Source organism: Phoenix dactylifera, chromosome 8, assembly GCF_009389715.1.
Source record: "Phoenix dactylifera cultivar Barhee BC4 chromosome 8, palm_55x_up_171113_PBpolish2nd_filt_p, whole genome shotgun sequence".
In the NCBI taxonomy this organism is placed as follows: Eukaryota; Viridiplantae; Streptophyta; class Magnoliopsida; order Arecales; family Arecaceae; genus Phoenix; species Phoenix dactylifera.
The window spans coordinates 20,235,857-20,260,035 of NC_052399.1; the positions used below are offsets into that span (position 1 = coordinate 20,235,857).

At 39.9% G+C, this 24,179-nt stretch overlaps 3 protein-coding genes across 9 annotated transcripts in view; 2 read left to right on the forward strand and 1 right to left on the reverse strand.

Moving 5' to 3' along the window:
- LOC103707346 (probable sugar phosphate/phosphate translocator At1g06470) overlaps nucleotides 1-7,303 on the forward strand; it is a 27,110-nt gene extending 19,807 nt beyond the window's left edge. Inside the window, exons 11-12 of one of the 3 annotated variants that reach the window (XM_026804764.2) lie at nucleotides 5,127-5,285; nucleotides 6,807-7,303. In XM_026804764.2, the coding sequence (XP_026660565.1) occupies nucleotides 5,127-5,247 (121 nt within the window). In that variant the 3' untranslated portion in view covers nucleotides 5,248-5,285; nucleotides 6,807-7,303. Of the gene's footprint in view, nucleotides 1-5,126; nucleotides 5,286-6,802 lie in introns of all 3 variants that reach the window. The other 2 variants (XM_008791789.4, XM_026804765.2) reach the window with 2 other exon arrangements.
- On the reverse strand, nucleotides 6,850-11,591 carry LOC103707348 (putative pentatricopeptide repeat-containing protein At1g53330). Its single transcript, XM_008791794.4, has 2 exons — nucleotides 9,369-11,591; nucleotides 6,850-7,554 (listed from the first exon to the last, which is right to left on the reverse strand). The coding sequence occupies exon 1, from the start codon at nucleotides 11,467-11,469 to the stop codon at nucleotides 10,072-10,074; it is 1,398 nt and encodes a 465-aa protein (XP_008790016.1). The 5' UTR covers nucleotides 11,470-11,591; the 3' UTR covers nucleotides 6,850-7,554; nucleotides 9,369-10,071.
- A 115-nt stretch (nucleotides 11,592-11,706) lies between these two features.
- On the forward strand, nucleotides 11,707-20,822 carry LOC103707347 (protein HIGH CHLOROPHYLL FLUORESCENCE PHENOTYPE 173, chloroplastic). Of its 5 annotated transcripts, none has more exons than XM_008791792.3 (18): nucleotides 11,707-11,860; nucleotides 12,371-12,616; nucleotides 12,728-12,889; nucleotides 13,008-13,058; nucleotides 13,387-13,521; nucleotides 13,654-13,677; nucleotides 13,823-13,934; nucleotides 16,470-16,595; nucleotides 16,730-16,779; nucleotides 17,177-17,335; nucleotides 17,419-17,514; nucleotides 17,613-17,728; nucleotides 17,956-18,079; nucleotides 19,316-19,429; nucleotides 19,649-19,750; nucleotides 19,893-20,041; nucleotides 20,162-20,470; nucleotides 20,548-20,822. In XM_008791792.3, the coding sequence occupies exons 1-16, from the start codon at nucleotides 11,792-11,794 to the stop codon at nucleotides 20,031-20,033; spliced, it is 1,827 nt and encodes a 608-aa protein (XP_008790014.2). In that variant the 5' UTR covers nucleotides 11,707-11,791; the 3' UTR covers nucleotides 20,034-20,041; nucleotides 20,162-20,470; nucleotides 20,548-20,822. The 5 variants fall into 5 exon arrangements, with proteins under 5 accessions (XP_008790014.2, XP_026660564.2, XP_008790015.2 ...); XM_026804763.2 differs by having other exon boundaries at nucleotides 20,260-20,470; XM_008791793.3 differs by having other exon boundaries at nucleotides 19,649-19,729; nucleotides 20,260-20,470.
- The last annotated feature ends 3,357 nt before the right edge of the window (nucleotides 20,823-24,179 follow it).

Consider the following 24,179-nt stretch of genomic DNA (forward strand, 5'->3'; position numbering starts at 1 on the left):
ACGATCAAGCTTTCTTGCTACTGCTGTGGTCATAGGTGGACGAATAACATCAATCATCCCTAAGCAAAGCCATTGAAAGATTTCAGAATCCTTCAAACTCACTAACAACCTCTGTGCCCATATGGTAAAAGGTCATCCCTTACATTGGGTACCTTAAGCCCATTTTCTTTGGAGCTTCGATTTTCTGGAAGAAGAAAAGATCTAGTGTATGGGACTCATTTTGTCATAGCAATTTTAAATCAGCCATATGCCTACACATGAGAAGTTTTCTGGCTCAAAAAGATAAACATTGCAAATCTCATACACTAAAAGATAAATGCTGGAAACAAGGAATACCGAACTGTCTCAAATCGCCTGGTTTGGGGTGTACCGAGCCGTGCCGACGGCGAACCGGGATAGTTCCGACATTCAAAATGGTAAACCAGTAGGTGGGGAGAGAGAGAAGAAAAGAGAGAAAAAGAGAGAGGGGGGAGGAAGGGAGAGGGAGGGAGGACCGCTGGAGGCCTCCGAAGGGGCCCCGAAGGGCCAGAGAAGGGGCTTCTCCCTTCAGACCCCTATTTTGTTTGAAATAGGGATATGTCGAACCTTTTTTTATTTTAACTGAAGTTGGTAAGGGGTTTGCCGACTTTACTTAAAATTTTTAAAGTAAAAAAAAGCTCCGACGGGTTCGAAACAGGGGTCCGGACGGCGGAGCCCTTGGTCCGGCCCTTCAGGGCCCCTTTAACCCCCTTCGGAGGCCTCCGGTGGCCCTCCCTTCCTCCTCCCTCTCTCTTTTTCTCTCTCCCATTCTTCCTTTCCCGCTCCCTTGCCCTCTTTGCTTTGTCTGTACGAGCCCGACATGGAACGGTATGGAGGCGTACAAAACCGTGCCGCCGATCGTCCGGTACGAGCTCCGGCACCGAGATGGAAGCAGGAGTTCATTTTGGTCATGGTACTAAGAAATGGATTCCTAGAATGGCCCCTTACATCTCTGCAAAGCGTAAAGGGTTGGGGTTGACATGAGGTTTTCAGACTCAGGCGGGTAAGATAGGCTGATTTTGGAAGTCAACTTAATCTTCCTAAAATTTGATTCGCTGGGAAGCACATAAAGGAAGAATATGAGCACCTACAGCAGACTTTAGTTGCAAATCTCTCCTAACGCTTTTTTTAAATAATTCATAGAGCTAAAAGCAAGATCTGACCATTTTTATGTAAAAAAATGGATACAATGAAGGGATAACTCTGACGGCAATGAGCGGGGCTCGGATTCCAGTGGCGAGAACTTCAGCAAAGAGAAGAGAGGGAGAAGGGCTACTGATGGTGGAGGAGGGAGTCGAGAGAATGGTTTTGCTTCCGGACGGGGGAGTGAAAGAAAGGGATTGAGAGATCAAAAAAATTTTCAGAGGAGATAGCGGGATTAGGGCGATCTGGAGCAGAAAAGAGCAGTCACATGGGAATAGGGGAAGTTCAATGGGTCGGATAAGTTCCCAGCAAAATCCGTTAACTTGTTATCCACTTCAGGAATAAAAAGATAATTTTATAATTTTAATTAATTTTTAATTTAAAAATTTATTTTGGCTAATGACATCAGCTGAATCATTATGTTAAAGGTATTTATGCAGAAACAATGTTTCTTGAGGGCATGCATGCAAATATCAATTTTGGGAGGGGCATTCATGCACATTCCAATATTTAGGAGGGTATTCATGCAAAAATCCAAATTTTTTTTGTATGTATACCCTCCTAAACAGGGTATGCCATACCGGCCCGTACGGGCCGGTACGAACTGGTCCGGGTAGGGATCGGTACCGAATCAACGTGGGATCCGGTACCGGAAGCTTTTTATTGAAAAACCGGCCAGTACGACTATCGTACCGGTATGAGACCGATATGGACCGATACAGGACCGGTATGTACTAGTCCGGGCCGCCACTAGTACGCTGACCGGTACCGATACGGCGGACCTTGCTCCTAAATTTATAAAATTGCACGAATACCTTGCAAAATTGTCATTTGCATGTATACCTTATAAATGTTTCTTTTTGCATGTTTACCCGTTAAGGGTATTTTAGTCATTTCAATTTTTAAACTAGTAATTTCTTTATGGCGTTAGATATTGTGGGTACATATGCAAAAAAAAAGAAGAATCTAGATGCAAAACAAGTGTTTTATTAGGATATATATACAGATATCAATTTAGAAAGGATATTCACGCAAATTTCAATATTTAGGAGGGCATGTATGCAAAAAATCTATATAATCAAAAAGAAAAAAAATTGAGTAAACAGAAGCTAGCCATTCACATGGTTGCAGAAAACTTGCGAACCAAGCAAGGTTGGCTGAACTGTTTCGAACCGTCCGGTTCAGGGCGTCCCGAGCCGTACCGACGGCTTACCAGGATGGTTTCGGCAAAAAAACCGAAATGTCGTCGCCGGAGGAGGAGAAGGAAAGAGAAGAAAAGAAAGAGCGAGTGGGGAGGGAGGGATGCCGGCGGAGGCCTATGGAGGCCGGCGCTAGTGCGGGTGGTGGAGGCCGCAGCCGAATCCCTGTTTTGAACGAAACAGGGGTCGGCCGCGGCCTCTGCCACCCACACCAGCGCCGGCCTCCCTCCCTCTCCTTCTCCCTTCCTCTTCCGTTCGCTCTCTCTTTTCCTCTCTCCCACGGTCTCCTATGTCGGTATAGGTCTGGCACAGCACGGCACGGCACGGTGCTGGCCCGTACCGACTCGTGCTGCCGGATAACCGGTACGTGCTCGGTACCAGCACAGCAGATCCTGGAACCAAGTTTTATGTTGTTCTGTAGGTTAATGTGCTTCTATTGGTTTAATGTCTTTTAATTGCATGGGTTTGTGAACTAACAGGAGATGGCTATTTCATCCATAAACTATTAATTTTATGATTTTTCTCTTGACATGATTATCAGTCTAGCTGGCTGCCATCTGCATCAGTTAGGAGATTTCACCTTCACATAAGTGAATTTGTTCGGCATTGTGGAAATTGTTAAATGCATTTTCTTAAATTTGTCTGTGATTTGATGATTTATTACTTTTGCATTTGGAAGAAATATAATCATGAAAAGGGACAACGTAATAAATATTCAACTAGCTTAAGAGTAGATCCTGCTGTTATAATGAACATAACAGTGGATCTATAGATCAGAAAGAAGTATTATGCCTTTTACAAGCACATGTTACACAATATGCATATTAAGTGTTGTGACAATAATTTGACTCACAAAATCTTATTTACATGCGAACTCATGAAATCAGGATTTAAAAAATCTGACTCCTTTTGTCTTATTTGATGGAAAACTGGAAAAACAAGAAAAACCTAAGAAAAATAGACGGAAAGCTGGCAAGACTTCAATGCAGACCAATAATTTATTGGGACCCTCTGAAAAAGGCTGCATGACAAAGATCATTCAGATCAAATAAACCTTAACCTCTCATTTGTTGTGGCAGCATTCGGAGTTACGCAAAATTGAATGGTCTAGCAAGTCTTTTCATCCTAGACATCAATTCGGTCAAAAATGGTCATATAGATATTATATTATTTAATATGTAAGTCATGTGGTAAGTTGCCGATTGATTGGATATTTGGATGTTATCTATACATCCCAATGCTGGATGGTATTCTGAAAAGTGGCAAACAAAAATTAGAGTGCTACTACTGTGTCTGTGGCTCTGTGCTGGTCATAGGTTGGCACAATCCATACCATGACACATGAAACCATATCAGACACATGCCCAGCTATGTGCCAGAGTTGTCTGGGGAATAAATTAGTGCAAATTAGTGGTAGTCAATTCTGGAGGGTGTTCAAGACCAGAATTAAACTATTATTACCATGTCCATGCTGGTGACAAGTTTTTGGCATTGGACGTACTGTGCCATTGCGAGCTGTGTTAGTCCAAATGCCATGTCGGTCACAGCAACAAGATTCTCTTAGTGATGGAAAATTTTTGGATTATTCTTGATTTTTCCTTTGCATAATTAATCTTCTGAAACAAATCAATCCAGAAATATTCAACTACTCATGAATTATACATAAACTTTACAATTTATTTATAACTAATTTAGAAATATTTACATGCTACAAGCTATTATTATTATGTATTGTTGCTGGTGGTGGCGTTTTTGCCTTTTTTTAATTTCCCTTTGCATACTTATATTTAAATAAATAAGTATATAAATATTTTAGAAATATTAAATTTTATACTTTTGTTGTTTATTTCCTGATGTTTAGCACCAGATTTTTTCCCCAAACTCCTAAGTCTTTGCCTCTAGCTGAATAATTCCTGATCACTGAACTGTACTATGGTGTTGGTCATGTGCCTCGCCATTAGCCAAGGCCCATGGAGAATAGTAGTGGGTCCGTGACGGTTCATCAGTCCATGCTGGTGCATGCTGGACAGGCACAAACCAATACAACCAGCATGGAGCGATACACATGATACAGGAATCCATATTCCTGTGTTGTGCCTGTATCTTGCTGGCATAGTGCATTTTGTGTACTATATACCAGCAGAACAAGATAATTAAAGCATGTATTTAAATACCATGAATCAGATTCAAGGTTATTAGAATATATTTCTTTACATTCTTATACATTGATTTGGAATAAAATTATAGTACTAACATACAAGAGAACAGTTCCTCCAACATGTAAATATCTCAAAATCCATGAAACTCATGGATTAGTCCATTTTGTCCTTTTGTAGTATCATAGCTGGCTATGTCTTCATTATATCTTCATGGCTAAGTTTAAATTTAGAGAGATCAAGGTCTATTTTGTGTTTTTTGTAGTGTAACAAATCTAAATCTTTTTCATGTTCCACTTGTTTAATCTTTGTTGGTTAATAGAATCATGAAGAATTTGCATGATCTTGTCACTGAGTTCATAGATGGTATATTAATCCCCTGCAGCAGTCACAAAACTCAAATTTGTATGTAGACCTTGCATGTACGATGTACGAGTACATTTGGTGCCAATTGAACAGTAACATGACTGTGCTTATTTTTTGAGAATGAGCATCAACATGAACTGCACTTCTTTGAGATGTATGAACATATTATAGCAAACTTTTGTGCACTATTATCTTAACATATATTTCTCTTATGCCTATTATGAGTATACTCCATCAATTTCAGATATGAAAAACTGAAGAAAAGTCTGCCAAATGATAATGAAGATGCGGTGTCTCCCACTTCCAATGGAGCTGCAAAATATGTTATCCTTGATGAAATGGATTTTCAAGATGATGATACTTGAGTCTCACCATTATATGCAGCACGTTTTATTATTATCTGGTAGGATCCCTTTACCAATCTTCTTCATAATCAGTGAAGTGCAATCTTGGAATATATTTATTGCGACAATTTCACTTCATAATCCCTTTATTGTTCTAATTTCTTTGTTGGGTTGGTAGCCTTTTCTGATTTATCAAAACATGCAGTCATATTGCTTTTGTTGTGCTTCGTGTAATGGCATATTTGAAATATTACCTGTAATTCTTTGTGCTAAACACAACGACACACATGCACACTTGTTTCTAGTTTGTTTAAGAGGTTCTGGCTCCTTGTTGGTTATGGATCTAAGGCAAACATCTCTAGGTGCTAATATTATAGTATGCTGGAGGAAATGAAACAAAAGTAGCAAACATTTCTTTTATTCATAATGCACGTGTACTGTTCTTTGATGACCAGTTTCTGAGAATGGGTAAAAGATGATGATGATAAAACCCTCTTAAGATGCTATCTTACATCAACATACAACAAACCAATTACCTATCCTGTCTTATCCTTTCTTAGAAGTCCTGCTAGTTTTGAATAGAAAAAAAATGTAACCAAAGTTGACCTGAGGCTTTGGTTAAAAACCTGAAATTTGAGAACTGTGACCACCTCAAGTTGAAACAGTATCTTCCCTCACCCAGTCATGAGCCCAAGAATAGATTTTTCAAACCTCTGCACTAGACCTGATCTGAGTCTGCAGTAGAAGTCAGCTCATTAACATTATTTGATCCATGAATTACATCCTATAAGGAAGCTTCTAGTTAATGTTGACAGCCTATTGCATCAATCATATAGACATTTGAAATAAGGCTATAACATTTAGCCTAATGTTGTTCTCCTTGGTTTGGAGATTCTTCCTGGGGATAAAATGGGAAAGATGAACAGAGTTTGTATCACAAGCTTTTCAAGATCCTTTTTCTATTCTTTTCAGAGACAGTTTCCCAACTCTCAAGTCACATGCATACATGCACGCTTGCATAAGATGCAGCAATAGAAGATGCAGCTCTTTTAGATGTTTTGTCCATAATGGGCTGATGATGGAATTGAATTTTTTGGCAAGGTGAATAAAAGATTAGAAGATATGAGCCAATTTGGACTGTTATTTTCATAAGAATATAAAAAAGCATGTTAGAGTATATATGTAAAGTCAATATTAATGCACCGATTCCCTCAAAGATAAAAATTGCACTGATTCAGTTGGAACAATCAGTTCAATGAGTCATTTTGCAGACCTGAAATAAGCTAACCTGCCTGTTTAATCCAAGCTGATATCAACTGGTCCAATTGGCTGCGGAGCTTCTTCATGTTGTGGAACTGTTATAACATATTTGTTTTTTGTCATCGCTATCTCCAACAACTTAAGTAGATTACCTGTAAAAATTACTCTGTTGAAGAGCCAAATCTGTTTTTTTAAGCTATGCTTTTTAAAACTAGTTTAAAAGGACTGAATGGAAACTTTATTTACAAAAACTTCAAGTTTGTTCTACTATCTCTGGCAATTCAGCTTGATAATAATCTAATAATGATGCATGCAGGAAGATCAATGCCCTTCCAAATTCTTTACAATCTTTTTGGCCTGCAATTTTGTCATTTGGCTCAGATGGCTTGCATCATAGTCGGGTTTCTTCTACACGCTCAACTTCATGAATGTAAATAGCTCAGGAGTACTGCTGTTCACTTTGCAGACAACCTTCACATCCAGCATAGCATGCCGTGAGCTTTATCTCCTTCAAATTAAAGACAACATTGATTTCTGATCCTTATTTCAGATTCCCTATACAATTGTAGCGCAAGCAACAGAAAGCCAAAGGTTCAGAAGATGTTAGACTAGTGATCCCAGCAAACGTGTTCGTTAAATTCTGTATGCTGTTCTTTATAGTTTTGGAGATCGCATCCATTGCTGAGAACTATTTTTTCTACCATTCATTCAATTTGTTTGTTATTCTCCAAGTCGTCTTGGCCCACAATTTTGACTGTACACACAAAATGATGTAAAAGATCATATAATTCCATATTGGAGTAGCTTCTTTAAGCAATTATCTCCTACTGGAATTTGTCTGCCTTTGAAAGTAGGTTGTTCGTCCCCTTGTAACACGCAACACTTTCTCACAAGTCAGAAGTGTAGTGTTCTCTTCCTCCTCCTCGCCACCCCATTGTACCTCCGCCCTCTCCACTCCCTGCCATCGCATCACCCCACTGTCACCCCCTCCACGCTCTCCACCATCGTCATCCTCTTTTTTCTGCAATGCCACTTGAGACTCAGCACGAACATCCATCTTGGTGTTCCCTTAAAGAATAGCATAAACGAGAAAAGTTAGCAATATTAGTAATTCCCTTATATATGTAATATTTGATAGAAAGGAACAACTTATTTTGTGTAAAAGATATAAGTATTACCATCTTCTACCAAACAAATCTTATAAATAATTTTGGATGTAGTTGAATTTTTTTTTAAAAAAATAAAGGTTCGGCTCAGATCAAATCCTAATTCTAAAATGTAAATGTGCAAATAATAATTCTTATTTCGATTTTGTTTCAGAACTTTTGCTGCTGCTGGGGAATGTCGCGCATTGCTGCCATTTGGAACAGCTGAAACACGTGCCCTACTCGGAAGCCACTCCTTGTAGCGGTCGGACGTATTTGCATGGTAGTTTTCCATGCCAAACCTCGGCCAGCAATCGACCACGATGCCGTGCGCCTCTAAACGCCCGAACCACCCACCAACCGAAGAACTCGCTGGCCGTGCTGCCTTCAATTAAACTTGTTACTCCCTCTTATCCTACTCTTCGCCACCCCAATTTCCCAGACCCTTTGCTCATGACGAACCTTGAACTCCCGTAAAAATGCCAGCCCCTTCACTCTGTGGACCAACAAGCCATCCCTCGTGTCCCAGCTTCAGCTACAAGCTATGGCGCCATGGTCCGAGCCATCCTCCTCTACCGCAACCCGGTCGCCCAGTCTTTCGACTTCTTATGCAACGCCTCCTGTGTTACCTTCCTCCTTGCTATCTTCTTCACCATAAACATCAACCCCTCCCTTGTTCCCTGCTACTAATTACGTGGTCCGCCAATAGAGACCACCCAGTCCAACAGAATGCTACCAGCCCCCCCTCCAATGATGGCAACTTGATCCTTCCTGATGCCGACAATGCCATAGTTGTGGTCAACCAACACCTTAGGCCCCTCCGTTGTGGGGGAAAAAAAAATACCGAACCGAGCATCCCTTTGAGTCGAGAAATTAATCTTTCCGGGAGTTGTTCGATCTCTCGACCGACAGTTTGGTTCTCGGGCAGACAATGAGGACGGGGCAGAGACCGACAACCTGCATCTCCCCGACAATCCGGACTCGAGGTTGGTTTTATCTCACCGTGGTCAATGATGGATTGAAGCTATAGTTCATTCCAGTTTCTCCAAGCCTACCGTGAAACTATTGGAGCAGAGAGCAATTCCGCCTGCGTTAATTCAACAACGCTATCCTTGGAATAACCTTTTTTTCCCCCCTTTTTAAGGAGCCAAATTTGACTAGGAGGATTTTATTACCTTTGGTGTCTACAGAATAATAGCAACAGAAAACCTTGAATGTCGATTGTAGCGAAGGTTCTGGAAGGTGCAATGGACCTAGAAACTAACCTAGACTATAACTTCCTGGGTACAACTTCATTTGGTGCAAAGCAAAGTGGCTTATGATTTTGTTTCCATGTGCTGCTTAGTTTGCGCTGCATTCTTTTCATTCTGCAGATAACTCAATCATGGAATATTTCTTCTATTTCACCATACAAACGTTTATCACCTAGTCTAGAGTTATCAATTACACAAAAATTCTGGCACCTTGTGGGGGAAAGCATAAGCCTGCAGTTGGCACTGGACCACAATTCACATCATCTCAAATTTAAAAGAACACTTTGACACAGATGGCCATGCAAGGATGAGATGCATCTAATTTTCTTGGCAAGACCGTTGCACTCGTTTACTTCTTCGTCAACAAACATTCCTATGGTGAGTGCATGTATATTAATGGTGAAGAAATATGTTTTGCAGAACTGAGATAAAAAATGCAAGCAGCAAGCTAAAAAAACACAAATGATGATGGTAGGATGTTTACTAATTAAACTTTGAAGCGCGATCCTCCTCCTCCATCCTTTCCTCTGCAAGATTATACACGCTCCCCCCTTGTGTGCATCAGACCTGGGGCAGCTCGACTAAGGTGATGCTCTGGGCCGTTTAGCTTGATAGAAATTCCAACATCTTATCTGCCAAAACCTGTTGCAAGGAAAAATCTTATCTTCTTCTTCTTCCCTTCTTAGATTACCATCCTGAAGCAAGTTATTAGAGAGAAGATGTAGAGGCTTGTTTGGGAATTCAATGTGTTGTGAACTATATAAATATCCTTCACCCTCTGTTCTTTCCTACCATTTTCCTTTCTGAAATTTCTTGGTTTAACGGCCTTCTCCAATTCTCCCATGTTCTCATCACTAACTTAACAAAAGCCGAAAAGGTCGACGGGTTCTTCTATCTTTACATCAAAAAACATTACCATGTAAATGCTCAGCCTCTTTCCATGTCGTGTTCCACATATCTTGCAAATTTTTCAAAAGCATTGCAGGTATTCAGCATTTTCTTCAAGATAATGGCGAAATACTTGGCAATGCCATTAGTGCTGGCCGGTCCTTTGGCCAATGCTGGAACTGGTCCCAAAATCTCAATATCCAATGGAATTAACGCATGAAAGAAGAACTTCTTCATGGACAAAGTTCATGTGGAATTCTACCATTCTCAAACAATCAATCCATAAGCTTTCCAGGCCTCTAATCCATTCTTAAGCGATCCATAAACTTAACTACCTCCAACAGCTCAGACTCATTCACCGAGTCCCCGACCGCCTTCTCCCACACTTCTACTCCCGCAGCTTTCACCTTCGCCAAACTACATAGAGCTGGCCCCGCCCGATCACCCGCCCCTTCTCCACCGAGTCCCTCCACGAACTTCCTCACGCTCACCGCTCCAGGCGCGTAGCCTTTAAACACCATCTCATCCAAAAGCAACCCCGCCTCCTCAAACGCCCCCGCATCGCACATCCCCTCGAAGAGTGTTCGGTAGCTCACCACATCAGGGCGGCACTCCCTCCTCGGCATATCTTCGAGCAGCTCACTCGCATGCCTCCACCTCCTCTCTTTGCAAAACCCTGCGATGATCGTATTATAGCTCACCACATCAGGCTTGCGCCCGTTTCTCGCCATCTCGTTCAGCACCTCAAATGCAGCATCGAAGTCCTTCTCATCCTCACAGAACCCCGCGATCATTGCGTTGTAGGTAACGGTGTCGGGCTTTATTCCCTTCTCCTTCATCTCCTCCAGAATCCTGACCACCTCCCCCTTCCTACCATCTCGAAAGAGCGCCCGGATTAGAGTAGAATACATCGCTGAGTCCAACTTTATATCCTTCTCCAGGAGTATCTTCTCTTTAAGCTTGAGGGCGAGATCCAACTTATTTGTATTGCAAAGCCCTTTTATCAGAGAGGTGTATATGTAAACATTAGGCTTCACGCCGTGCAATTTCAGCATCTCCTTTTTTAACGTAAAGGCTTCATCTAGCTTCGAGTTCGCGCAGAGAGCAGAGACCAGAGTCCCAAAAGTGGCGACGCTCGGCCGGATCCCCTTCCTCCGCATTTCGTCGAACAAGTCCCAGGCTTCGCCCAGCGACCCGGACGATGTCGCGGCGTGGATCAACACGTTATAGGTGCACGCATCCGGAACGAACTCGCGCTCGTCGAGGTCCCGCCACAGGGACTGGACCCTTTCGAGCTCTCCGCAGTTGAGCATGGCGTGGAGAAGGGAGTTAAAGGACCGGATGGTCCGCCGGCACCGGAAGGAAGGGATCCGGTCGAAGGCGTGGAGGGCGGGGCCGGGCATGCGGGCCCGGCCATAGAAGGAGATAACGTGGCAGAAGAGGGCTTCCTTGGTGGTGAACCGGGTCTCGAGGCTCATCTGGTGGAGAACCTCCTCCATCTCGGCGAACATCCGCGCCCTGCCCAGTTTGCAGATGATGAGGTCGTAAGACCGAGCACTGTAGCGAAACGGCTTCGGGGGCGTCGCAGGCGCGGTGGCCCTAGGGTTCCTGAAGAGCTTGAGGGCGAGGCGAGCGTTTTTCTCGAGGCGGAGGAGGGAGGAGAGACGGAAAGGCGAGATCTTGGTGGCTTTCTCCATGCCGTAGGAGAAGTCTCAGCGATGGAGCAATGGAGAGAGGAACGAGGCGGGAAGAGAGACGGCGAGGATTTGGCGTCTTGTGTTCCGGATGAACTTTTAGCAGGATGCACTATCCGTTTGATAGAGGCCATGAATGGCGGTTGATTGACTTGTTCGGTGTATGATGGTAGGAAGTAGTTTAATAAACATGGGGAGAAAGGATATTGGACCGCGTCAATCTGCTCCTGCGTTTTGTGGTCCATACTCGCTCTTACCTTCGTGTACTGTTATTTGTTGATATATAATTGCATTTCCGGACAGTAGGCTTTTGCTCTTCTGAGAAATGGAGTACTGCTTCACTCCTGCTAGTCCTTCTTCGCGGCCTTCTACTGCTGCTCTTCTCCATCCTCAGGTGATAACTCTATATTCAACTTGGATATTTGAGTGTCTTGGAGGAAGAGTAATTACTAGGTTGAGATTTGGTTGCTTTCGCTTTCTGTTCTTCTCTGTCTCCTTTGTTACCTCTGTGGGATGTTTTCTTTTCTTTTGACTAATTTTGCCTAACTATGTAACGTGGATGACCATGAACCTCTTCATCAGTTCACAATATAGTATATCAAAAAGAAAAAAAAAGAAAGTTAAAAAAAAGGAAGCAGATGAATAGACTGCATAATTTTTGAAAACATGTCTTATATATGCAAGGTAATTGAAAGTGGCACAAAGATCACCTTATGCATAATTTTTGATTTTCTTTCCAGATGTATGATTTTTAACGAGCATCAACAGAATATACAACTGCAACTTTAAGTAGGATTTTGTGATACTTCTTACTGCTGAACCCATTTCTTGTTGAAGTTTCTAGATCGTCCAATGTCATTTACAATTATTTGCTGATGGTTAACTAAATTAACTGTTCTTTCAGGGGTTTTCTTCATCATATACTCGTAGAAGTCATTCCAGTGCATTGCATCTAAAGGTGCCATCCCATCAATCTAAACAATTTATCCAACTTACCCATACAAGGGATCAGCACAAAGGAGCCTCCCGCTTTGTATATTCAAGACCATCAAAGGGGACCATAATTGCCAAGTCTGGTCGACAAGCTTGGGATTTTAGTAGATTTTTTAGAACATTGTATTTCTTCAATGGGCCCCCAAATCCTGTCGAGGTTGGTTTCTTAACATTCTTACTGTTGTTGGTGTAAAGGCTATTATTATTTTCTCTTTATGTTGAGAATACTCTATGTTGCGCTTATCGTTTTTTTAAAAAAAATGCGAAGTTCATCAGGTCTCTGATTGAAAAACTGGCAAGCCCAACCGCTAGTGAACCATCGAAGGAGATGAAAACTTCTAGTATAGTCCTGGTAACTGGCGCTACTGGTGGTGTTGGGCGAAGAGTAGTTGACATCTTACGCAAGAAAGGGTTACCTGTTCGAGCACTGGTATCTTTCCATAATGAAATATTTATACACATTCTGATTGGTTTATTGCTGAGATCTTAAGATAGACTTCCCCCTTCATCTTATTCATTAAGGTTTTGGACTTACTATGGATGTCCAGGTTAGAAATAAAGAGAAGGCTAGAACCATGTTCGGACCAGATGTGGACTTGGTGAGCTGCATGCACTTATTTGACTTTTTTTTATTTTTTTTATGTTTTTACAGAAAGAGATTATTTCAAATTCAGTTTCAGACCTATCGGAAAGTTGAAATTATATCTACTGATGTAGATGTATATGCAAAATGTTGATATCTGAAGCTTGATTGAGCAAACTATGTTAGGACACTTTATTTTTTGATTTTAACTAATTATACAGCATTGAATGGGAATTTCTTTTCCAATTATTCTTTTGCTCTGTGGATGCATCTAACTCTATTTCTAATCTAGCATTTTACAAAATATTTGCTTGTAAATATCCATAGCTCTCAAACTTTTTCAGATTGTTGCAGACATTACAAAGGATGATACATTAGCTCCTGAATATTTCAAAGGAGTGAGGAGAGTCATAAATGCGGTCTCTGTTATTGTAGGACCAAAGGAAGGGGATACTCCTGACAGGGCAAAGTATAGCCAAGTATGTTCTATCCATATAGAATCTACATGATGAAGCACATCTATTCACTATTTTTTCTTGATCTAAATTGAAAATGAACTCACTTGAACTTTGCCTCAATAACCCTGACATTGCACATCTGGTTTTGCACAGGGAATCAAATTCTTCGAACCTGAGGTAGTAAAATGGTCTCCTAAATTCTGCATCATGAGTAGAGTTGATTCCTGAATATATATCATATTTTCCATCTTATACTTGTTTAAATTTCTATCTTTTGCTATTTTTAAATCCATGAATGTGACCAATTTCCTTTTTTAATCAGATAAAGGGAGATTCACCTGAAAAGGTAGAGTACATTGGAATTCAAAATTTGATCAGTGCCATAAAGAATAGTGTTGGACTACAAGATGGAAAACTGTTATTTGGATTCAGAGGTCTGCATCACTTCTTGACCTGCCTATTTAACAATCGATGAATATGAACAATTCTGATGAATGAATACAGATAAAATATGACTTATTATGCTGTGCAACTATTTGAACTTTGCGCCCAAGTAAATGAATGTAAACTATTTTCTCACAAGCAATGTAGTGGTCCTATGGGTTCCTGTGAAATTTGTATCATTTATGCAAGCATACTCAAGTTGTGGAGTACTTGTTTGTTGCATGATCTTAATTAAGAGTAGTGGCGTTTGTTTCTGGCATAATTTTCATCTTCTGTCTATGTTCTGGAACATGCTTGTATGTGGCCATTCTGTCAAAGTTGAGGATTGGTATCCTCCTTCTCTCGCATTGCTTTTCTGCCATATTCAATATGCTGTTTATATTCTCTGAGGATGATGGGTATCCAGAGAAGGGACTAGAGAGCTTCGTTACATTCTCTTGGAAAATATTTAACAGGCAAAGGGAACAGCAAATGAAGATTACAGGACACAGGAGGTTAAAACAAGTACAAAGCAATGTTGGGAATTAGTTTTGTCTTTATTCAGCATTTTTAAATGTGCTAATCTTGCATGAAGTCATGGAATTACGACCTATTATGTTCATGACCTTGTGATGCACTTCAATGGAGGTTTAGAGTGCTCTAGCTGTACAGTGTGGATCTAGGGATTTCGGATTTGATTTCATTTGGCAACCAAATCATCTCGTCGTTGCTTATGATGAAGCAAAGACATTCTGGCTGTGATGGAGGTGAAGGCACTAGCTTTTAAAGTTAATGTCAATTTGCTAGCATAGCAAATCCTGTTTATAGTTTTCTTTCCTTTTTCAGATTGTTAACAATGGGTGAGAGATGAAATCAATTTAAGGGGACAAAACTGGATTTATTGGACAGATCTAGGTGTCTGATGTTGGATAAGCAAATGGCATCTGCCAAGAGAAGAAATTGCATCATTTCTGGTTGTTAGTGTGGTAGGAGTTATCTATGTATAGAGAAGAGGTTTAATAGTTTGGAACTTTGGATGCTAGTGGCACAGACTAACTCAAGGTAAGGGTTGAGGGTACTTCTCTGTTGTACACCTACAGGAGGATATTTGCCCACTGATTGTGGACAGGTTTTGTCCGCTGTCCACCTACAGGAGGATATTTGCCCACTGATTGTGGACAGGTTTTGTCGTGCAGCTTTAATTCCAATGTGGTTGAAACGGGCTAGAATGATATATCTTGAAGATGATTCCTAACTACATTATGGTTTGTTTTTTCTTTGAATAATAGTTTGAGGACCTTATAGTTCTGCAGTCTTGAGGTTGTGACCTCAGATCCTCGAGCTTTTTAGATTTTATTTCTTGGAGTTAGGATCTATATCTTCTTTTAATCTATGGAGGCAATGTAGGCTTCCTTTGCATAATGCTATTGGAAGCCCCAAGATTTGAGCTTGTTGGAGGTACTCAGGGAGCTTTTGTTGGCTAGGTGTTTTACACAAGGTTCTTGCAAATTATGATTGGAATTACCCACAGTGCTCTTCTAAGCTGTCACTCTTGCCCATCATGATTTTATTGTCGGCTATGAATGCATTTGCATAGGAGGTGTGGCATAGATTCTCTCTCTCTGTTTTTTTTTTTTTTTTTGAGAGTATCAAGTCCTAGTAAAAATTTGCTCAACTCTTTGTTTTATTTCCTCTTTCCCAACCAAGGATGGCTTCTTGAGTGACTTGGTTTGTTATGCCTGCAAATGTGGAAGATATGGAACTTACAAATTCTAAGCTTATTGGTGAATTTCCGTAAGTCAGTTTTATAGGTATTTGGTAATAGGTATTCAGGTGGTGAGCTCTAATGGGCGGTGAGTAAGTTCATGATGCCACAAGTGATGACCCATGAAAAATATTGGAAGAATTTAAAATGCAAGGCTGCAGTATTAATTAGTAGGCAATAGACTCCACTCAACAAGGAAACTTTTTGACATGGAGGGGAAGAAGCCAAGAGCTACTTCCTCAACTGTTCTCCTCAATGCCAATGTTTACTCTACTTACTTTAACTCCATGGTGCCACTTAGTATGGTGATATTCAATGGAGGGGCTGCCCTTTTGGATTCTGTTTACTCATAGATTTGCTTTTCAGTAGGTCGGGAGAATGACCGACTTAATATATCTCCCTGTTTAAATGCAGCACAAATGCTATAATTGGTCATCGGTGGAGTTTGTTGAAACATATATTTGCATTATCTTTATGTGAAGTCAAATCTAAATATCTATTCAGCAGTTGACCTTGCTTAAAACAAATAATAATCCAATAAATGTTTGTGAGTCATTTCTGAGCCATTGCTTTCAGTTCATCCTTATTTTCTAGTTTGATATCTCCTAATTTAATTTGACTCTGGTGGTGAATTAAACATTTTTTTCCCTTTTATTCCCCCAGCCCATATTTTTTTTAACCACTCAGCATACCAGTGATAATATTGTTTATGTTTTAAAGATCCTAAAAAAGTGATAGCTATGTGCACTTTCATAACCTTCCTATGACATTCTACTTGTAGGCAATTTGTCAGGGAAGCTTGTATGGGGTGCCTTAGATGATGTTGTCATGGGAGGTGTTAGTGAGAGTACATTTCAAGTTGACCCGACTGGTAACGAATATGGGGGACCAAGTGGGTTGTTCAAAGGTTTCTTCTTGTTCTCTTTTCACTAACTATTGTTGGGTGATTTAAAGCTAAAGTATGGAGTGATATCTATCATAATGTCTCTTTTATGTTGCTACATAATGTTTATATCTAAAATACATAATTTGCTCTTTCAGGAGTTGTTTCTACTGCAAACAATGGTGGCTTTACCAGTATCAGGACAAAAGTAATTGTTCTATCTTGTCGTGATAAAATCATAATTTTCTTATATTTCTAAGTATGAAATATAATGTTTATGTAATAGAACCAGTATCAATGTAGGAGTCCTAGGTATAAATCTTTCTGATATCTATACCAAAAATAGGACTTGATTTGAATTCTGGTAGTCTCATGCTTAGGACCTCAATGCCATGAACATTATTTTTTGTCAAATCATGCTTTTGCTGTATTAAACTGTTATGATCAATACTTTTTCCTATGGGGTACATTTAGTGTTTATTTAGTGTTTAAACTATATTAACTTTATCATTCAAAACTTTATTCTGTGCCCTTTAAAGATAATTCAGTATTATCTTTGGGATATAATTGCTTCATGACAAAATCTGGTGTTCCTATAAATTCAGAATTTTTCTGTACCTGAGGATCTTTCAGCTTATGATGGTATTGAACTGAGACTCAAAGGTGATGGACGTCGTTACAAGCTTATTTTACGCACTAGCGCTGATTGGGATACTGTAGGATACACTGCTAGCTTTGATACTGTAAAGGAGCAGTGGCATACAGTAAGATACACTACTGTTTGTATATTAGATGTAATAATATTTTCAGATAGTTCTAATTAACTATTTTTTTCTGTTTGCTTCAGATAAAGATACCTTTTTCATCATTGAGGCCTGTATTTCGTGCTCGAACTGCAGTTGATGCTCCACCCTTTGATCCAAGCAACATCATTTCACTGCAGGCATGCCTCTCTCTCTCTCTCTCTCTCTCTCTCTCTCTCTCTATTCTATCATTCCTTATATTTGCGTCCCTTAAAGTCATGAGAAAACTGTTTTACAGCTTATGTACAGTAAGTTTGAATATGATGGAAAGCTCAACCCAACATTTGTGGAAGGCCCATTTCAGCTTCCATTGTCAAGCATACGAGCATACATAAATGAGCCAATCACTCCCAGGTTTTATCTCTTAACTATGACTTCAAACTATCATTATCCACATGCTTTATGTTGGATAAGAGGCCAAAATCCCCAGGAACTGTAATATAGAAAGTTCTCAAACTAATGTGGCCAAGACATTATGTATGAATTAACTGCATAACATTGACTACTGATTTGCATGGCCAAGTGTGCATATTAAGTAGTATGTGGAAGAATCACACCTCTTATGTGGCTTCACGTTGCAGGTTTGTACATGTGAGTTCTGCAGGAGTTACCCGACCTGACAGGCCTGGACTTGATTTAAGCAAACAACCCCCTGCAGTGCGCTTGAACAAGGAGTTGGGCTTTATTCTCACATATAAACTAAAGGTCTTTCCATTGCATATGTGAATAATTATCATCCATTATGCCACAGTTATAGAAATGGAATGATTTTATGCAGTGCAGAATAGCTTGAGCATAATAGTTTCAGATATGGTTGACAAGTTTGTGGACAACATTTATTAGAAAAATATTGAACCCTCCTAATTTATCTGAGTGTTTTTGATCAGGTTAGATAGAGAGATAGAGAGAGAGAGAGAGAGAGAGAGAGAGAGAGAGAGAGAGAGAGATGGTTAATTTCTTTGATTGCTCATGAATTAGTTAATATATGTTAGAAAAGGGGGATGGTATCACATGGAACAACCTCTGTCTGGGACTCGAGCATTTGTGATATGGTCACCAGAACATAAACTTTTAGGACCTATATGATGGAATGCGTATGATATATTTAGTTTGGAGTCATTCGAAGACGATAATTCTACAAGATTGCTAGCACAGGAGACTGCTTTGAACCATAATAGTAGCTTCGAGTTGCATGTGCCGATGAAAGTGACAAAATACTTTGTGGATGAAGTGGTATATTCCATCGCCACAAATGAGTAGTGAAAACAAGGCTCATTTTAGTGGAATACCATTATGGTCCTGCATCGGTTGGATCAGAAGTATGGCTTGTGCAATTCTAGATTTTCCATGGGTGGCGTAGATGAATTGATTCAAACTTTAAGGCTTAGATGGTACAAGTGCAATTGATTATTGGTATTTCTTGTCTGCTTATTACTGGGGATCACTGAGCATGTTAATAAACTAGATGTGTTTCTATGGCTCAAGAGGCCAATTCAGGAATATGATTCATGGTGGTACAGAAGAATCAGTTAAATGTGGGCACTAATTTATCTATTAGCCATTCTTAACAGATCATTTCTATTGTGTACATGTTCCTGCAGGGGTGAAAATTCATTGTTATTTTTTTTTTGAGAAAAATAAAAAACAAAAACTCATGCTGAAGCAAACTTCAAGCTTGTGATTTCAAAAGTGTGTTGTATGCACATATATGTGTGCGTTCGCACACACAGAATGGATGTTTAAAAGCAAAATCTGTTGGCTGTAATTTCTAGATGTTCCGTTGGCATACTTCCATGACATACTCATAGGTTGATACATAACCTTTTCTGATAGCATGTTTTACTAGATAAACTGAGGTGTCTGGCAATGAATGTTTCTTGTACTTATTATCAATCTTCACTCCAAAAAAAAGTTTTTATCAATCCCTTATTTGTGCATCAGGGGGAGGATTTGATACGAGAAAGTGGCATCCCTTATGCAATAATTCGGCCCTGTGCACTGACTGAAGAGCCTGCGGGAGCTGATCTCATATTTGACCAGGGAGACAATATAACGGTATTTAGAACTCCCTAACATTTATGTTTTTCATAACTGTTGGGACATCAATTTTTCTCACTTACTGAAGGTAATGGGCCATAGGTTCTATTGGCTGCCTAAGAGTACTCCTCTAGTGTTAGCAACTCCTATCTTCACCTGTAGTTCTTAACTATAGTGTGTTAAATGTAATTTTTCAAGAAAATCATAATGAAGTACTAAAATTTTATCTAATTGCAGGGGAAAATTTCAAGGGAAGAAGTAGCACGAATATGCATTGCTGCTCTGGAGAGCCCACATGCATGTGGGAAGACCTTTGAGGTCTGGCACTTATTATATCATGTAGGATTTTAACAAAACCTATTAGCTTTTGATCGTGCTAATATGAAATGGCTTAGCAATTTCTTCATTAGTGCTCGAAGAAGTTCGGTATATTTGACCACCCTCAATTAGTTATCAATTATTGCATTGTCTATTGGTGCAGTTTCCATGCTTCCTCTCATGCTTTTATTTTCTTCCTGAATACCCATTTGCCGAAGTATCCTCAACTCCAATAAGGTCATCTTTTTGGATAATGGTCTTGTCAGTTTATGGACGGGGGCTTTGCTGTCCAATCTCCATCTGATGCAAACGGTAACAATTAAATTTAATTGTCACAAAGTAAAATCTAATAGAAGGAAAGAATTTCTTGCATTTATATCAACTGGATATAATGAGGGAAATAATTGGCATGAATTCACTATCTTTTGGCAGGGAGCTTGGTTTGCACCATGTGATTGGTGGCAACAAGAAGAGTACCATGATGATGTTGTCTCTAGAAATTTACTCTCCCTGTTTGTAATTGCATGCAGGTCAAAAGCACCGTACCATTTAGTGAGCCATACACAGTGGACCCTTCAAACCCTCCCCCTGAAAAGGATTATGATGTGTACTTCAAAACTTTGAAGGATGGAATTACAGGGAAAGAAGCATTGGAAGGGAGCTTGGCGCCAATTTGAGAATTATGCACAACTTTAATTGATGCTTATGAGATAATCCTACTTATACAGCTCTCTCTCAAATGTAAGTGACCATCAACCCTTAATTGTAATTCTCTTAAAATGCTTTGGTATGTTTCAAGTCATTGTGTATTTAAGCAGGTCTTCAGCCCGGATGAATCTGAATATTCTTCCTTCCCTATATGGTTCGCTCTTGATCAGCCTTCCTCCAATTCACTGGCAGAATTCTCTATCATTTGCTCTGTGCTTGTTTGGCCAGGAGTGCAGTCTCTGCATGTATGTTACTTCTAGTCGTGGAGTTACGTGATTAGCAATGCTTGATTGTACAAATTCCGGATATAGATGCCTTTTGTAGGTATTAAACCCAGAATATCTCTTAACAAGCATGACAAAAATTTTGTTTCTATTTTCTTGAATGCTTCGGAGCAGCATTTGGTTGCGTAAGATCTAAGAATCTGATCCAAGTGACCTAAATTTTAAGGTGCACTTTGTCTCTCGTCAGGCGATAGCCTAAGACAGACAACTTCTAGTGCGGCATGCCATAAATTCCGCTTTGGTTGGTAAGCTTTCATCATCTTCTTTTAGTAGTTGAGTATCTTCGTTCTATAATTAACTCACTAATGGTAGATGGTCACATTTAACTCTTGTTTCGTCGTTGTTTCATTTTCTGATTAATAAATTAAGACTCTTTTGTTGCCTCTGCTTCGGTTATCAGAACAATAATGGCTAACCAACATAAAGAACTGAAGTAAGAAATGATGGAACTCCAATCTCTAGGAGTTGAACATCTTTTTGGTACTGTGGTACAAGACACAAAATGAGAATATTAATTTACGCAAAAGAATAGTTAAAATGAACTTTATAATCTTATAAATTGTCAGTAATTTAAACACATTCACTAAAAACCAGAAGAACAATTCAATTATAAAAGGCAGATTGAGCTGAAAAAAAAAATCCACGGCCCTCATCTTTGAACCCCAATGAATTTTCCAACACGCCAGCATCCCTCCCTCCATGTCGTGCGCCAACAGGGCCTGCAAATGGGAAAACAATTAACGTGAACTGTTGAAAACTAAAACCTTTCCAAAGATATATTTAGAACTCGTTTGGTTTGCGAGAGGCGAAAGAAAAGTATGGCTAATGAAAAAAGAAAAAATATTTTATATTTGGTTGGAGTTTTGAAAGGAGAGAAGGATGGAAAATAGTTTGTTCATGAAAATAAGTTTTTTGTGTTTCATAGAAAATAAAAATCTATATGTGATATGAAAAAAATTCATTTTCATCTACTAAAAATTGGGATATTTGTTTTTTCAAAAGTGCTCTTAAATTTTTCGATGGAATGATATGTATTTTACATAACTTTTCATATAAGCTACTCTATAATATTTCTTTTTTTTATGGTCAACTAAATATATAAAAATTATTTTTAAACTATTATATATTCAGATATCTACTTTCTTAAAAAAAATATTTAAGTGAGAAAAACGGCAAACCAAACGAGTTCTTAATGAGTACTTTGTGATCAATTCGTCTTGAGAGCATGCAAGACCCAGCGAGGTGAGGACAGCGCCACGCGGCACCAGCGGCAACCACAGGCCACTCTTCTGGTATTCGAAGTTGAATTCTGACGTGTCAGACAACTTGACGCGGTGTATTCGAAGTTGAATGCTGACGTGTCAGACAACTTGACGCGGTGGTCGTCGGCGACGAGGTGGGCCGTTCTTGAAGGAGAGGCTTCATGGGATGGAGACGGGAGTGGTGGTCTGTGAGCTGCTAGACCTTGGTGAAACTGAACGTATTGGCTAACTCCATGATTAGAGGAGGAGATGGATCATGAATTAGAGTCGTAAAGGTCGAGAGCGGTCTTTTGGATGATGAGAGAGGGTGGTGTCTCCTCCCGCTTTTTAGACGGGGAGGAGGAGAGTTGAATAAGAGGATGGTGGAAGTGACGGAGAAAAACGATGTGGATATCGGTCTTTTCGTTAAATAATGGAGAGGACGTGGGAAGCATGATTGTGGAGTCCATTTGCCGTTAGAGCTTTTTCCCTTTGTTTCCTTATTCCATGCCACCCGGCTATGTTACGTAACCACCGCATGGGTCAAGCACACTAACCTATTCTGCAGGATCAAATGTGATATGCGATGTACTTTGTAAATATTAAATATGGCACAGTATTCTACTCCGTAAGAGTTAAGTATGGTATTTTGATTCTATTACCATCATAGTATTAGAGTCAAGTATATTTAAAATTTAATATCTATGAGTATATCATCTGCCACGTCTCAGAGTTATAGAGCAATTTAAGAAGATGATATCAGTTCTGCATATTACTCATGTGTTTGGAGAGGCTAATCGGTCAGTTGATTGGTTGCAAACAAAAGTAATTACGAGGATATGGAGTTTTTTGAGATGGATGTTCTTCCTTGGGAGTTATTAAGATTCGTGCCTGCTAGGGCTGCAGAGCGTATCGATTTTAGTTTTGGAGTCTCTCCTCCAATTTAAGTGTTTGAAAAAAAAAACACGAAACATTGGACTTGAATAAATAGTCCTTGCATTCACTGGTATATGCCTTGAGAAATGAAGGGTCCCTCTATGGCTCCCTTGCAAGCTATTTTCAATCTCTTCAATACCAACAGCACTACTTTAACAGGCCATCCTAGGGCAAGCGCCATACTCTTAACATTATTTGTTCACGCAATAGCCGTTTTTTTTCTTCCAACCATATCATCAAACTGGCACATGAACCCACTCCGACCAAGGGACCAGTGACATGTGTGAAACGTACATGATATAAATGGTAGGTGATACATAATGTGACATAGCTCAATCATAATCTATGCTTTAATACATGCAAAATAATAGCCGAGCTTTTTTCAGTTTCTTAACATTAGGAAATACGATGCGGAGTGGCAATTGAGTGCACTCTATGGCAGAAGCCACATCTAAAAGCTTCATTCACAGTGATAACTTTATAGCATCATCCTTGCGCCAGAAATACTTTTCCCCACGTAAAATGATTTCGCATGCTTGGCACCGGCCCGATTCTAAAATCTAAACGGCAATCAAACACCATCACGGCGGCACCACCAATGGCGATGAGAGCGGAGCCATGAAGGCATTAATGATTCTTCTATGCAAAGCAAGTTCTAGAAGTTCGAGGTATCATTTTGGAGGGAAACTCTAGCAAGATGATTGATTGAATTCTATAGGAGAAGTTGAGGGTGCTCGACCACCAGCTTCTAGAAGACATTCGACAACTATTGAGGAAATGTGATATCTTTCAAAAAGTGCACGTATTTCGGAAGACAAACAAAGCTGCTGGTTGGATTGTATTATTTGCTGTTCATCATTTTAGAAATATTTTATAGTCCTGTTTTGTATCTATTTCTCTACTTATGTGTAGTATTTTATCTTTTGATTTATAGTGCTTATGCAAGATTACTAGATTAGTATCAGCTGCGGATGTATAAAAAAATAATAATAATAGGTAATGCGTACTAACCCGCTAAATTCACTCCTAAACGCTCGTCCCGTGGCCGGTCGAATGATTCAAATCCCGTCCATTCCCCAAAAGGGAAGCCTTATCCCCACCCTCAATAACCCCTAAATACCCCTCTCATTAAAGCGTCGTCAAGCGACTGAAACCCCAACTCTCTCCCGTCAAGAAACCCATATTAGTAATTTCCTCCTCCACACCGACTGTTCCATCTAAGAAGCCGCCCCGCATCGCCCGTCTCGCTTCCACATAAAAAGATCCGGCCCGAGCCGATTA